The sequence below is a fragment of the Hyalella azteca genome, unplaced genomic scaffold, assembly GCF_000764305.2.
Source record: "Hyalella azteca isolate HAZT.00-mixed unplaced genomic scaffold, Hazt_2.0.2 contig5597, whole genome shotgun sequence".
Lineage (NCBI taxonomy): Eukaryota > Metazoa > Arthropoda > Malacostraca > Amphipoda > Hyalellidae > Hyalella > Hyalella azteca.
The window spans coordinates 761-18,378 of record NW_025935781.1 but is presented as its reverse complement, the minus strand read 5'-3'; the positions used below and the strand labels follow the sequence as shown (position 1 = coordinate 18,378).

The 17,618-nt window shown below is 35.6% G+C and overlaps 1 protein-coding gene across 1 annotated transcript; it reads right to left on the bottom strand.

Moving 5' to 3' along the window:
• Window positions 1-5,279: 5,279 nt before the first annotated feature.
• On the bottom strand, window positions 5,280-14,702 carry LOC125177913. Its single transcript, XM_047880575.1, has 7 exons — window positions 14,435-14,702; window positions 12,998-13,076; window positions 11,540-11,666; window positions 9,992-10,172; window positions 7,763-7,946; window positions 7,214-7,303; window positions 5,280-5,411 (listed from the first exon to the last, which is right to left on the bottom strand). The coding sequence occupies exons 1-7, from the start codon at window positions 14,656-14,658 to the stop codon at window positions 5,280-5,282; spliced, it is 1,017 nt and encodes a 338-aa protein (XP_047736531.1). The 5' UTR covers window positions 14,659-14,702.
• Window positions 14,703-17,618: the final 2,916 nt, after the last annotated feature.

The following is a 17,618-nucleotide window of genomic DNA, read 5'->3' as shown; positions in this document are numbered from 1 at the left end:
AGTAGACATAACTTGCAGTAGACATAACTTGCAGTGGTCATAACTTGCAGTAGACATAACTTGCAGTGGTCATAACTTGCAGTAGACATAATTTGCAGTAGACATAATTTGCAGTTAACATAACTTGCAGTAGACATAACTTGCAGTAGACATAACTTGCAGTAGACATAATTTGCAGTAGACATAATTTGTAGTAGACATAATTTGCAGTAAACATAATTTGCAGTAGACATAATTTGCAGTAAACATAATTTGCAGTAAACATAATTTGCAGTAGAAATAATTTGCAGTAAACATAATTTGCAGTAGACATAATAATTTGCAGTAAACATAATTTGCAGTAGACATAATTTGCAGTAGACATAATTTGCAGTAGACATAATTTGCAGTGGACATAACTTGCAGTAGACATAATTTGCAGTAGACATAATTTGCAGTGGACAGAGGATGAAAATATTTGAACCCATATGACTGGCATGGGATATGAAATTCCAGAGCAATTTGTCCTTTTGAGAAAGTTTAACGAACATCAAAAAAAACTGTCGCGCCGGCACTTGACTAGGCGACCGAACTTGAATAAACAATAAATTTACCAGGAAAATGCATAATTTATTAATAGTGATAAAACTCATATATTTAATTCACAAAAAAATAACCAAAACCTACTGAGCTCCACCAACTGCGCTCACTGGCGAAGTCCACATACCGCACTCTGAGAAATGTGTTAGACTTTGTCCAAATATCGATACTTTTTCTACCCTTGTGAGTGTCATTCTGGCCGAATTTTGATCGGCAGAAGGTCGTATCAGTGCAGAAAGTGTCACGATTTGGACAGTTTGTCCCATTCATTCTTCTGAGTGCGTAGTAGAGTGGTTCCCAAACCGGATGGTAAATTAACTTAGGTAGTAAAGTACCAATTTTCTAGGGTAGGTATTTAAAATTCAAATATAATTCCCAACAACAATAAATAAACGAAAAAATTTGTAACTAGGAGGGTAATAAACGAAAAATTAGTATTTAGGAGGGTAACGTGCGTTTATGGCATCTTAAATTGGGCAAAAACTTAAAAAGTTTTGAAGTTGCTGCAGTGAAGCTAATGATTGCAGAAAATTTTATGAGATCGTATGATAATTAGAGGTCAGTCTTATGAAGGAGTAAATTGAGGTTTGAAGGAGATCAGTAGCAGCGCTACGAAATTAACGAGATTTTTTTTCAGAAAATCAAATCTTTAAGTAAAAACTTCGTACTTCTTCTAAGCATCATATACTAAGGATTACAGAACTTTGGTACGCAAACACTTCCTGAGTCAAGAACGATAATAATTCAAGTATTTTACGCTTACAAAAAGATTAACAGCAATCCCTCATCAATCGCGGGTTTTACGTTCCTGAGTTCGAAAAGTGAAATCCGCGATGGAGAATTGTACCAATAATAGCACTCAAGTATTTGTATTGTAATAGTTACGTAAGTTTACATTGCTTCATGTTATAACAAAGCCTTCCTACAATTTCACTGCCGATCAAGTTTGGCAGGATTTTTAGATCTGTCGGTCAATTTCTTCCGCAACCAGGGAAGATTTACGTAGGATTTCTCCATTGATATTCTGATATTTATAGCAAACCCGCGATGAAGTGAAGCCGCGGTAGATGAAGTGCGATATAACGTAGGATCATTGAACTGCCCAACGCGCAGTAAAAAGACGATACTTTACAACTGCTATCCAAGCGATCCACCGTTTAAATTCAAACAGTGAACGTACTCAATGCGTCAATTATTAGTGCATTACGTGAAATAAAATGCTAGTAATGCTACATATTAGCGACTAAAATGCCTTGATGCTACGCGGGTACCGCACTTAACTACCCAAGTGACATGGCACTACAACATATTTGGGAAATCCTGCTTTACAGCAAGCGGAAATACGATCTAAATGTAGTTTTAAATAATTCTGCTCTACCGTCACTGCTGATAACGCTGTCACGGCACTTATTTACGATTTACGGCACTTAGTCTTCAATATTTATGATTTATTAGCTGAACAAAACTGAACACATCTTTGTATTACGATCATAACAGCTTCGTAGTTATCATGTGGTTCTCGAACCCTACAAATCGTAGTTCTGATCAGAATTATAAGGTTTTTAATGACGGGTGGCGAGGTAAGTGCTGTATCAGCTGACTGGCGACTAATGCGTCATGCGTCATTGGACGGTAGAACTTCTCTGACTTTGTGTTCCATTTATGATACGATCGTTGCAAAATCGATAATTCGAGGAACAGGAATGGAAAAAGAGAAGAAATTATAGCAGCGCAAAACGTGTACCGAAATGATCTTCGCGAATTTCCGACGCATCGCCGTATTTTGGTATTTGCTCAACTCGGGGAAAATGATAGTTTTCTTGTCATTGTTTACAGTTGAGTAGAAATCGTTAAAATTTTGACTGCTGTAAAACACTAACGCTGGACTTGAGTATCATCCAAAATCCTTTCGACAACAAATATGTACACAGAAATAATTAACTCAAGTCAAGACTCACTTAAGAGATTTATGCCTTACCACTATCAGAAGCACTTGAAGCTGTCTGCGACCAATTCACCGGCTGTCCTTAATTGGGCTCACTAACCATAATTGTCTCATTAGAATTCATTCGAAATTCACTTCTCACATGAAAGCAATCACTGCATTAGTCGATGATGCACTCAATGCCTCTACTTGATTTGAAAAATAGAGCATGCGGCATTCTTATTGGCTTTATTTTTTATACTATCAATCTATCCACAGAAACGGACTTCGCGACAACATGTTGATGCAACAAACACATACACACCTCCTCTACTGAGCTCCAGGCGAGCACTGAGCGCGAGGAGGTTGTGGTTGTCTACTGTGTACTGTCTAGTGTTGTCCGCAGTGGCGTTCATTAACTAGTCGAATAACTTCCGGAAATGCTATAGAAAAATACAAATCCTTGATAAACTCGAACAGTGTAAAGAGAGTAGCTTAATTTTTTAAAGTTTAAGCAAAGATACTTTAAAGGATACGGCAACATGAAGGATGAGGTTCAAAGTTTCCTTATCATTAATGTTAAATTATGTCTTAATTATACGTTTAACATCATTCATAGCATTTATTCAATCTGTTATCAGATTGAATTAATGTTCTAGTATTAATTAATGAATTGCATTTAATTAATGTAATATAGACAAATTTTATTGTTCAAAATACATTCCTGGACGTTTCTTGAATATGAACTTATATATGCAGGATATTGATGATTGTTTGCCAAACAATTGCAACTGCAGTGTTGCCAAACGACTGTTGTGTCGCATGGACGAGTTGGATGCAGCAGTGTTGCCATACAAGGGGAGGAATTACCTGCAGGCGGGACAATTAAAACACCTGGGAATGCGGGAGGAATGTGGATGCTATGCTATATTGGGGAGTGAGGGATAATTGTAAATTAAAAGAACTAAAGGAGCTAGCAGAAGTAATGCGAAAATAGACGATGATGGATAGCCTCTGATAAAATGTGTGCGACAGAGTTACGAATTGCGACTAGAGTGAATAAGAACTGCGACTAGAGTGAATAAGAACTGCGACTAGAGTGAATAAGAACTGCGACTAGAGTGAATAAGAACTGCGACTAGAGTGAATAAGAACTGTGACTAGAGTGAATAAGAACTGTGACTAGAGTGAATAAGAACTGTGACTAGAGTGAATAAGAACTACATTTTGAAGAAATTGTTCATGATTTTACTGCTTGATAAGAAAAACTTCAATCCGTGTATAATAAAATCTTCACGGGAAGAACAATGCATACATAATTTTTAATTCGAAGGCGATGACATGCTCTCAAGTCGATGCCTGTGAGCAAATAATACTTTAAAAATTTTCATTATCTATAAAACTGAAAACATTATTAAAATACCTAACAATAAATGCAGTCGCCGCATACTAACAGCTTCCGCAGCCAATTACTAGAATTTGTATTTTATTCCTAAAATGTAGAATTATTTACATTATATCTTAATTGAAGAGTTAATAATAAGCAAGATATATAATGCCTCGTTTGAACGTAATGCCGGGCTGCTAATAACAAACAGTGCTTCTCAGTCTGGTTATTTAGCGTGGGAAAGCGAGCATTTATGCGATGCAAAAAGAACTAATTAAGAAATCTTTGACGTGCCCGAATGTGTACAATTTTACGAACTCGCGTGCGGACTCGCCCGTAAAATTGTCTGCGGATCGCTCGTGAACTCGTCTGCGGACTCAAACTCGCCTGCGCTAATTGTTTAAACAAAACTCCATCAATTATGAATAGATCTGCTTTAATTTCAGAATGTAACTAGTTAATAAAAATGCGACAATAGAGAAATTACTGATGAGTCCGCAGGCGAGTTGACAGGCGAGTTCGTAAAGTGTCGATATAGTGTACACCACCAGCACAAAGAGAGGCCCGCAAGTGACACTAGTGGTTCGGCAACTAACGGCCAAGCGTCTTAATTTGAGCTATCTATCCATTTAATTCATTTACTTTACCTATTTGTTGCGTTAGCAGAGCTACACATGTACATATTAAATATTACATTGTTGTGACGCGTTGTTAATGCGCCTCATGACACACTAACTTTCACTTAAATACCGTAATTAGTTCTAATTATTTTAAAAAACACTTATATTATATTGACTATTTAGTAATTTCTATTGGGTTGATTGTACTGCTTTAAATTAAATACATGCTACCTTATTATCTACAATATGTTACTCGAATATGTAGTAACATATTGTAGGGCATGTAAATATTTATTATTTTCGACTATTTAGTAATTTCTACTGGGTGGATTGTATTGCGTTAAAAGTAGTAATAATTCGATACATGCTACCTTATTATCTACAATATGTTACTTGATTATGTAGTAACATATTGTAAGGCACGTAAATATTTATTATTTTTGACTATTTAGTAATTTCGACTGGGTGGATTGTCCTGTGTTCAATTAAATACATGCTACTTTATTATCTACAATATGTTACTCGAATATGTAGTACATATTGTCGGGCAAGTAAATTCTTATTTTTTTATTATTTAGTAATAGAACATATTATAGGGCATGTAAATTTTTGTTTTTTTCTTTATTATTTAGTAATTTCGACTAAATTCTTATTTTTGTATTATTTAGTAATTTCGACTAAATTCTTATTTTTTTTATTATTTAGTAATTTCGACTAAATTCTTATTTTTTTATTATTTAATAATTTCGACTAAATTCTTATTTTTTTATTATTTAGTAATTTCAACGAAATGAAGATAGTTCCCCGCGGCGACGGCCATCTTGCCCTGCGCTGACCCCCGTCCTGGTGCGGCCTTCAGAGACCACACGGGGTAACGCAGCCCCCGCAGCACACCCACCGTCTGGGGGGCGAATAAATAATATAATTGATTAACTATCAAGAAAATTTGTAATGGAATAGATTAATTCTGGGGGACGAATAATTGATAAACTATTTAAAAATTTATAATGGAAAAGATTGAAGAAATATTTACAATGGGAGGTAATTTAAAATTTGTAAAAAAATTAGCTTTAATGTACGAGTTGATAAACCATCAAGAAAAATTACAATGGAATAGGTTATTGATATGTTTACAATGGGAGGTAATTTAAAATTGGTAAAAAAATTAACTTTAATGTAAGAGTTGATAAACTATCAAGGAAAATTGCATTGGAATTGATCAATTAAATATCTACAATTGGAGGTAATTTAGAATTTGTAAAAAAAAATAACTTAAATGTTGTCTTTGAATTTTTAAATTGAAGGTCATTTCAATCATACATAATTTTTATATTTGATTAAATTTAACTTATTTAAAATTATAACCCCATCTAACATAGATTTTGTTATTAACGCGTCACTTTTAATAAGAAATTATGCTTTAATCAGATAAATAATAATTACAGATGTTTTTATTGCAGATTATAGATTAATTATTACAGATTATGTTTTCAATGCAACATTTAAATCAAATAATAATATAGAAAACTAACTAAGATTACTTTTTACATTCCTAAAGTAAATTTCAACATATTTATCTTATTATCTTGCTAAAATGGCAATTTAACCATCAATTTCAAAGCAAATAAATCGTTAAGTAAATTAAGAATATTTTCATTGAAAACATTTAAGAATCGTCGGCCAATTTTACCAATAAAAAATGTTGCTGAAATAGCGAAGAGGCCTGCACCATTCGCCTTTTCATCTAAGTTCGACTTGAAACATTCATAACTAAATCTATTATAGAGCTGGAAGCAAAAAACAGTTCAATAAGTTGATATTGGAGGCCTGCACCAGCATAGTTAAGCGGTGCCCTGACCCATCGAGACTGGCGAAATTATTATCAGAGTAATTTTAAGCTTATATTTTAAACTGTATCCACTACGTATACCATTGATATGTACTACTGTCATTTCCGAAAATTCAATTTCAATTTTTGCGAAACCTTCACCTGCTTGATAATGAAAATTGTATTTTCGAAACGTCCCATTCCATTAAAATGTCATTTGGTTACCTGCTTTTTGATCTCGAAAGAAAGTTAACGAAAGTTTTCAGACTCGTGTGTTTCGTAAAAAGACTTTCACAGGTTTCGGTGCGAGCTTCTTCAACATTTGTTTCAATACATTCAAAATAATAAATATTCATATATTGCTACGTCAGGATTATGGAATTTATTCCTTGCTATGCATTCCGACTTTGAATTTCTTCGTAATATGTTTTTTTCGATTTTCGTTGAATATTGTGTTGATACAAATAATTATTTATATTTAAACGAATTTCTGGAGTTTTTGGGTGTTAAAATTATGAAAATTAATTGATTATGTTCATCACTGTTAATTGATATTGATTGATTGATTGCTAATTGAAAATTAATTGTTTATGTTTATTATGTCTAGCTGCTTGATTGAATAATTTCTAATTTAATTAAACAGATTTTAAATTATTCAAATCATTTTAAATTCAATCAAATCATTTTTAAATTATTTCAGTTTTTAAAGTGATTCAATATTTTTATGTGTATGCAATAATTCGTAAACCAATTCCACAATTTTAAAATAATAATTAATTTTGAAATAAATAATACTTTAAAAATTAATCAAATAAATTTCAAACTATTAATGAACGGTAACTTCGATAAATTCATTGGAGTTCGTAAGCAGTGACCTGGTCGTCGCAGGTGCAGCCCCTGACGAGGTTCTCCTCGGCTCCCCCGTACCCTATGACCTCCTTAGTCAGCCACGCCGCACTCAGCACCTGGTCGCAATATATATAACCTTCATACATGTTTCAATGTATAGCACCTGATCATAATATATATAAGCTTCATACATGTTTTAATGTATAGCACCTGGTCGCAATATATACAAGCTTCATACATGCTTTAATGAATAGCACCTGTTCACAATACACATAAGCTTCACACATGTTTTAATGTATAGCACCTGATCGCAATATATATAAGCTTCATACATGTTCTAACGCATACATCACTAATTCATATCTAGTCTTGATAATTATGAAGAGTTGTGTGAGACTTATATTATATTATATTATATTATATTATATTATATTATATTATATNTCTCATTATTATTATTATTATATATTATTATTTATAATATGTATCATATATAATAATATATAATATTATTATATATGGTAATAATACAATTATATTACATATTATTATATTAGCTTTATCCTACACGTCACCTTATCCTGCGCAGGATGGACGTGCAAGGCGTCGCCGCGCACGCCTGAGCCTGGTATCCTGCGCACGATGTCCCCGGTCCGCGCATCCCACCACCAGACCGCCGCCCCGCCGCCGATGATGGACGGTCCGCCGCCCGTCACGGTGGCCACTCGGCCGAACCCCAACAGACCCTGGCCGCCGAGCCTGCGACCAATATTGTTCTCATATAGTTTCATTTTAAAAACATTATTATATATGTCCGAGAGTAACCCAAACAAAATTTAGAGCCGAGGGCGGCTCTGGATTAAGGAACGCTTAGGACTCGGGGAGCATATAGTCCACCATATGCTTCCCTATTGTCCGCTTTTCGGTCTACATTCCGGTCCCGTAATCAGACAGCTACCAGAGCCAGGTACTTATTCTGCCAACTCTTGCTCTACTCTCAGGAGACTATAAAGTCGGCCAGCAGGTTCTGACTAGTCGCTGATTGCGATCAGTTGGCCAACTGACCCAGAATAACTCCTACGCGAACATAGCAACTCTGGGGCGGAGGCTGAAATTTAACATACCGCGAATTTTATTAGGCTATTTGTGCATACAAATCCTCATGTGTTTACAAGCAGACCGAGTTAGTTGAGTCCACGGTGTCACTGGGAGCTTGCTTTAGACGCTTAGTGGACATATTATTCAGCACTTGTGTCACGAGGACAAGAACCCGGTGGGGCGGAAGTACGAAGCCTATATAAGGGCTGGGAACCTTAGTAATGCACCCGCAGTAGTTGATAAGCGCTCCACCATGTTAAGCGTCGGTTTAGTTCTCCGAACTTACGGTCGACCCCGTTGCTTATAGCTCTGGGCCTATACTTTCAAAAAAAGTTAAGAGATCGTAAGTTCATCAGACAATCATTGACGGTCTTTCAAGCAAAATCTACCAATAATAGATAAGAAAATAGAGAGTAAGAACTTACCTTCACTTAACGAGTTTTGAAAGTATGGCCCACTGTATCGTAACTCATGTATAACCACCCCGTATATAAGATATGTTATCTAGACAGATGAGTCTTACTTACACCTTCACGACTTTAGTCACGTATCCCGATCCTCAGATAGCGGTTAATCAGTATGGGATGACATTTTATTATCTCGTATTTGGTACGTGTGTTTTAGTTCTCAGGATTCGTTTTACGTTGCTTTATTGTTTTTATTTCACGACTCACGTTCAAGAGAAATTATTTTGATCGTTAGTCAGAATACTAATTTTTTGTTGTCATTTTTATAATTCCATATCGTTAGTTTTTACAGAAACCGATTTAATGAGAATGAGGAACAGAATATCGTGTAACGATCAACAAGCAAACATTATGACGAACAAGCATTACCTAAAGCTAGAAATGTATTTCAGTTGATTACATTGATTACATAATGTAATTCAATTCATTGGATCATGATTTTAGGTCTAATATACATAATTTCGTTTTTTCCCGAGTAAATTATCTCACTCAATATAATGAATGATGAGGATATCAAAAAGTTATATGTATTTAATCTCGACGTACGCATCACCGCCTGAATAATAAAATAGACAACGTCAGAAATAAAAGTATGAGCAATAATGAAATTATCCGATAGTGCGATCACTTTATATATGGCGGAGCTACTACAATAACATAGATGATGATATTTTACATAGCCATAATCATACCATGCCGGTACTATGAAGAAAACGTCACATAGCCATACCATATAAGGACAATTTCATAATTAACGCAACATAACATAAAGCTAGACGAAGAAAACCGATCATATTTTATTACACCCATCTTTAATTATGATTAATTTGATAATCATAAATATTAATCAAGCATAGAATCGAATAGAATATAAGTGTCGGCGTTGAAGAAATAGGCCCATGGCCTGTTACCGATTCTTGTACTTTTCGTAACTTGATTCACAAGGGATCCGGCCTTTGGAACCCGATCTTTCCATAGCTGACGATTGATTGAGATAGCTGCTGGACTTATTGCCTGGTCCTATATTTTCAAAAAAAGTTAAGAGATTGTATGTTCATGAACCAATCATTGACGGCCTTTTAAGCAAAATCCACCAATCGTAGACAAGAAAATAGAGCGTAAGTACTTACGTTCACTTAGCGAATTTTGAAAGTATAAACCGTGGTCCGTAAGTTGCTAGGCATTTCAAGACTAAACATATGCTCCTGCATAGCATGAAACATTTTAATGTGAACGAACCTGGTGGTGAAGGTGGCGACTTTGGTGAGGGTGGCAGCGTCCCTGAGATGAACCTCGTCGGCGGCTGAGGTGACGATGGAGCCGCACTGTAGGACGTGTACCTTCAGGTCGACCAGCCGCTCGTCATGTACCTCCTGCAGGATATTCGTGCCCCGCCACGTCACCAGACGCCCGTCACTGTCTGGTGACGAAGGAGGCAGTGTTACTCTGAAGGTTCCTTCGTCCTAGTGACGAGGGGGGCAGTGTTACTCTGAAGGTCCCTTCGTCCTAGTGACGAGGGGGGCAGTGTTACTCTGAAGGTCCCTCCGTCCTAGTGACCAGGGAGGCAGTGTTACTCTGAAGGTCCCTTCGTCCTAGTGACGAGGGGGGCAGAGTTACTCTGAAGGTCCCTTCGTCCTAGTGACGAGGGGGGCAGTGTTACTCTGAAGGTCCCTTCGTCCTAGTGACGAGGGGGGCAGTGTTACTCTGAAGGATCCTTCGTCCTAGTGACCAGTCACCAGTCCTCGCGTTAACTGGACTGAATTATGTACAACTTCAATCCAGCGATTTCGATCTAATCCATTCAGCCGCCAGGAGCGGTACTATCAAATATAGTGAAGAGTTCGTAACTCAGTAAGCCAAACACTGACGGATTCTCATAGTAAACCCACAAGTCTCACAGACGAGAAATCGGCAGGTAAGTGCACTTAGGCCGCTACATGTACTTGGGTTGCTATGTGTGCTTGGGCCGCTACGTGTACTTGGGTTGCTAAGTGTACTTGGGCCGCTACGCGTGTACTTGGGCTGCTTCGTGTACTTAGGCTGCTACGTGTCCTTGAACCGCTATATGTACTTAGGCCGCTACGTGTAATTAGGCCGCTACGTGTACTCAGACCGCTACGTTTACTAAGGCCGCTACGTGTACTCAGGCCGCTACGTGCTCTTGGGCCGCTACGTGTAATAAGGCTGCTATGTGTACTTGGGCCGCTACGTGTGCTTAGGCCGCTACGTGTACTTGGGTCGCTACGTGTACTAAAGCTAGTTAATGCTTCGGTCTCTGAACTATAACATCACTAAAGTTCACCAACTTAACTTAAGTTCACTAACAACTTAAGTACACTAACTTAACTTAAGTTCACTAACAACTTAATTTCACTAACAACTCAAGTTCACTAACAACTTAAGTTCACTAACAACTTAAGTTCACTAACAACTTAAGTTCACTAACAACTTAAGTACACTAACTTAACTTAAGTTCACTAACAACTTAAGTTCACCAACAACTTAAGTTCACTAATAACTTAAGGTCACTAACAACTTAAGTTCACTAACTTAACTTAAGTTCACTAACTTAACTTAAGTTCACTAACTTAACTTAAGTTCAATAACTTAACTTAAGTTCACTAACAACTTAAGTTCACTAACAACTTAACTTCACCAACTTAACTTAATTTCACTAACAACTTAAGTACACTAACTTAACTCAAGTTCACTAACTTAACTTAAGTTCACTAACAACTTAAGTTCACTAACAACTCAAGTTCACTAACTTAACTTAAGTTCACTAACAAGCCACGATGAGGGTAGGTTGCTGAGCGACAGGTATCCAGGCTACGGTGGTAGCGCAGGCGACCTCGCGCGGTGCCTTCAACTCGCAGGGGGAGGGGGCGGTGTCAGTCCAGTTCCGCAACGAGACCTCGGGGGGGCGAGATATATTATTATAGCTTCTATAACTTAGGAATTATAATATAATGTTATACATAGAGATATATTATTATATCTGCTATAACTTAAGAGGATATATTATTATATCTGCTATAACTTAGGAGGTATAATGTAATATTATACCTCGAGATACTGTACAATGTTGTACCTCATATAATTTACGAGGTATAATATAATATTGTACCTCGAGATATGTTATGATATCTCCTATAACTTAGGAGGTATAATATAATATTATACCTCGAGATATGTTATTATAGCTCCTATAACTTAGGAGGTATAATATAATATTATACCTCGAGATATGTTATTATATCTGCTATAACCTAGGAGGTATAATGTAATATTATACCTCGAAATATATTATTATATCTGCTATAACTTAGGAGGTATAATATAATATTATACCTCGAGATATGTTATTATATCTGCTATAACCTAGGAGGTATAATGTAATATTATATCTCGAGATATATTTTGTACTTATTTCGACAAAAATTTCAATATTCAATGCTCCTTGTAAATTGAAAATGAATGATGTTTGTTGCATTCGAAACGTCGCTAAGAAACTAAAACTACTTCCTGAAATATGCCTTTTAATCTACCAACGTCATCTGAAAAATTGTCCGACTCTCCGATAATTTAAATCAACGAATTCTCTGGTCATTATTCGCACGCGTATTATACCTCCTTATACCTCTGTATAAGGAGGTATATACCATCTCCTTATACCCTCCTTGTACCCTTTTTGTGCAGTAGATGAGGAAAAATTATTATACATTATGTGCTGTTATTATTATTATTAAAATTGCAATCGTTATTTATAAGTTGTTATAATGCAGATCAAGTATGCAATATGTGCTGTTATTATTATCATTAATATTGTTATCGTTATTTATAAATTGTTATACTGCGGATCACGTATCTAATGTTTACACGGCATTACAATAATTTCAAATATAGGAGGAGCCAAAAATGGAATAATTTTTTTAAAAAGTGATACAAACACAACCATTCAAAATAAAATGTTTAAATTAATTAAGCTAAGTTGAATTTGATTCCTATTTTAGCATCTTTATATATGTATAATTCAAAAATTATTTTAAAAGTTTAAAATTGTTACCAATAAATTCAATTTTATTCAAATGATTAAACATTCATAAAAATTTCAAATTGTTTAATATATAATTTGTCAATAATTATTTAATTATATATAATAAAATACTATAATAATAAAAATTAACAGTTATCTTCATATTCATTTATGTATAAAAATTCAAATTTATCCATGACTGAACCTACAGCTCCATCTCTGCGTGCGAGGGCTACGGTGCTGCCGTCCGGCGACCAGTCACACGACAAGAGTTCGCTGTTCAGCTCCCTGCATGCAAGAGTTATATATTAAATAATACATATATATACATATATATAAGAGTTATATATTAAAAGCTATATATTAAATATATTTAATTAAAATTAAATATATCAGTTATATGTTAAATATATAAGTTGAGGCACTTCTGGTAGTTTTTATAGATTTAATAGGTACGAATAATCATATATGAATAATATAGGTAATATGAATGATTCGAATAACATGAATAATATGAACAATAATAATCTAAGTCGCTATAGATTACCGTCAGCACGGCATTGCCAGGATAGAAAGTCCCGGAAATTTAAGAATACCTACAGTTATTTCGAATCCCGTCTCACAGAATTCATTTAAAAAATTTTAAATTTAGTTACTTTAGTCATATTCAGTAGTCAACTCATATTCAGTAAGGATATCTCATTTAACAGTTGTTTAAATTTAAGAGAAACTCGTATTTTTTCATTATTAATAAATTTTTCACTTACCGCCTTAAAAATCGTACTTTTTTAGCCCAGCTCATACTCCGCTTCTTTATAATTCAATTTTTCACAATATCACTCTTAAAAAATCAACCCCCCCCCTATATAATCCTAATGCGGTGAGTATCCTAGATACGAGCCCGAACAGTCCCGAACATTAAAGCGAGTGTCAGGTTCGAGACCCGCGGGAAGCTGCAAAGATTCTGCAATGCCTGTAAATAACGACAGGCCTTATCTCTTATCTGCCGCCACCGCAGCAGTGCGTAATTATTTCAATATTTATTCCATTTCATTTAGATAGGTAGTAATTTAGGCCTATAATGAGGAAAATTGACTTGTAAAATATTGTATTTATATTTTAAAAGTCCCAGGTTCGATTGTACTTTGATTTTAACTGTAATATTACGATGCGAACATACTGAAAAAATATAACTCGGTACTCACTGCAGTCTGTGACAGAGAGCGTTGCAGTGAAATTCAACTGGATAACGTCAATGACACATAAGTCGCCACTCAGCAGAAACTGTACATAACTCGTAGCTCGTCATTAAAACCTTATAATTTTGATCAAAACTGCGATTTGTAGGGTTTGGTATCCTCATGGTAACTACTAAGCTGTTTTGATCGCGCTAGATAGAGGTAGTTCGATTTTATTTATTAAAAAGATAGTTTCCTGGAAAACCTGCAACTTTGTGCAGCTGGCAAGGCTTTTGGCATTGATGGTAGATGAAAAACATAACTCAGTACTCACTGCAGTGAGTGACAGAGAGCGCATTTTCTCGTCGACGAAAACATGAAGTCACGGACTGACAGACAAACGGACGGACATGACGAGCACAATAGGGCATTTTTTTATAAATGAGAAAATGCACTAAAAATACTCACTCGGTATCTTTGAGTTTGAAGCGCCCCTCTGCTGTCGGGGTGGCGTTAGGCTTGTATTGTCGTAGCCTAGCGTTCGTTGTAAGCATGGACGAAACTGATGCAGTTGATGACGTTGATTGGTTCCTCTTCTTGCCGAAAAATTTATCTCTTGTCAATATTGTGCTCACTTTGCTAGCTGCCAATAACGCACTTGGCATTCCTGGTGATTGAGTTGAAGTCATCATTCAGAATTGTCTGGGTAATAATATATACAAAGGTTAGGTAATTTTTTTTTAGTATATTTCTTTGCTTATCGAGCTTGCTTGAAAAGTATATTAATTCAAGAAATAGTTAAAAAAACCTTTCACAGTTACTTAGGACGTATTTGTTTCCTTATTTCGTTTTACAGGTGTGTGAAATAAAGTTTTCTTTGAACTAACCACTCTACACTCGAGTTGCCTGGTTACCCTGAATCAACTCGTCTCCATGGCAACGACCATATGCTGGAATGAGTTTCAATCTAAAAAGGGCGATATTATTTGAACAATTTCTAATATTTCTTTTTTGATGTTGTCAAAAATGTTGATCTAAAGTAAAACACAATCAAACTTTGAAGTCCGGCAGTATTTAAACTATATACACATTATTTAAATTAATTCAATAATAATACTTTCATTTCTAAAGATTTCACGCAACATCTATATGAGATAGATGAAAAAGCGCTATTCAGTCCATGAACCACTATGTTTTGCTATTTTTTTGAGCACTTATACCAGTTTATACTCGAAAAAGATTGGTTATTGTTCCATCTTCTAGCTAGAGGTTTTCCCTTTGAATTTGGACGTTGAACAATCTAGGGTTGGGGGTTAAATGATTACTGATGCAGTAAGCGAGAAAACGTTCAGCTGTCTGTTCGTTTTGGTATGTTAACTCGTCGATCCTAATCTATTCTTGTTCATGGCTCTAGACTGGGATAAAGTGAGCGAGAGTTCTAAGCAGAAGGTATTTCTTTTCAATTTGCGTAGAATTAATAATAAAGAAGGTTACTTAAGTAATATTTATAGTTTTATTCCTACATTGTGGTGGTTGTGCAGCTTGTGCTTTACGTGACTAACGTGAGAAGTTCAGAGGAGATTGATATGGCAAATATGCTGATATCCATTATCTGAAAGTGTTAACACTTAACAGTATGATAGTAGTAGTAGTTCGTGATCTGAATTCTGAATAACTGTGAAGTCCCCAGATGCTCTGACTCTGAGCACTTCTCTTATTTAGTGCTGTCACGACTGTCGACTGAGCCAAACTACCTACAACTTTCTAGGTACACGCTTGCAACTTGCAAGTTGGAACTTGCAACAGTTGCACATGCAATCATATGTTGACAGTTTGACTGATTCATTGATTGCATCATTGAACTTATAAGTACACCCACCGTCCCACGTGATTATGAATCATTTTTAGTGTATTTAATTATTGAAATAAACAAATTTTTTGGGCATTTGTTCCCTTTATTTAACAGTGTGGAAATCCAGAGGGGTAATATATTAACTGGTAAACATAGCTAATTGGAAAGCAGGACCCAAAAATCTGGAACGTCCAGCACACTTCCACTTTCAGTCCATCGTCATCACTGATGAGTCTCTGCAAGATACCACAGCTGTTTCTTTGAAAAAAAAACAGTGCTTGCATCATCACAGTAACAAGAATCCAATCAACGCTTGAACGCGTCCAAGTCCAACGTAACCGTCACAAGAATCCAATCAATGCTTGAACGCGTCCAACGTCACAGTCAAATAAATCCAATCATTGCTAGAACGTGTGCAACGCCAGTCACAAGAATCCAATTACCATCAGAACGCGTGCAACGTCACTGCCACTGGAATCCAAACAGCGTTAGAAAGCTAGAAAGGACCGCCCCAAATGCACACATTGTTAACGCACTAATGCTAATTTAATGGGTAATGCTACATTTCTTATTTCAAGCGCCTAAAACAATAATGTAGTTATGTCACTATTGATGAAAATCGCAAAGAATAACATCTTTACTTTGCATAGTGGAATTCTATGAAGAGAGGTACTTATGGCGGTCCAGCGCCATGCGGCGGTCTTAACCCTTCATAAGGCCCCATGCCCTTGGCCCTTGGGCCTCTCTTGCAAGTTGCAATGGTCTAAACTCAACAGTTTGACAATCGACCCCATGGTCTCATCACAACTCCCTTTAGAAATATGTGGAGTTTCTAGATTAATAGTCATAAATCAATAAATATTTGAACTGGGAAATTCCTTAGTTACTTACGTTGGTTCCAGAATGATATCAATGACGTAAAAAATGACAATGACATTGGTTAAGCCACAGCCATGATTCTAGACTTCTAGCTCTGCTCAGTCCTTACACTTTTACCTCATAATTCATGATGTTAGAACTTTGATGTTCAAATGTTGACACTACTGTCAAGTGTCAATATCACAATCAAAATTAATTCACAATCAGAAATATGTTATAATATCACAATCAGAAATATGTTATAATATCACAATCAGAAATATGTTATAATATCACAATCGAAAATATTATTCACAAATAACCATTGATTTCAATGCAAAACTGGTCCCATCTTCACTACTGTGGCTTTGTTGATATGGCTAGCGGTGACGTCACACACAACACGTAGTAGCTACATCGACTGTGAAAAAAAATGCAATATTTCACTGTACCACAAACAAATAAATGTAAATAATTAGTAATGTAAAATGTGTTTCTGCAACATTTTGAGAGACTGTGCCTAAGCAGAATAATATATTGTTATTATTATAGTTATGTAGTATATATATACTAAACAATAAAATAGTTCCTTTGGTTGCCACTGCTGGCGCTAGCATCTGGATGCGGAAGCATAACCTTGGTTTAGAATTCAAACAATTTAATATCTTACTGCGCCACAAGTTAATACATTTAAATAAATAGTAATGGAAAATATGTTGCTGGAACACCTTAAGAGACCGGACCTAAATAGAATACGATATTATATTTTTAGTCAAGATACTAACAATAAAGTAGTTCCTTTCATTGCCGCTGCTAGCGCTGGCATCTGTATCACTGTAGCCTGTATGTGAACCTTCTATGAGTAATATTAATTCAGCATGGAATTATGGAGATATAACTTCTATGATTAATTTGAATCATAAAAATTAACCTAATGCAAGA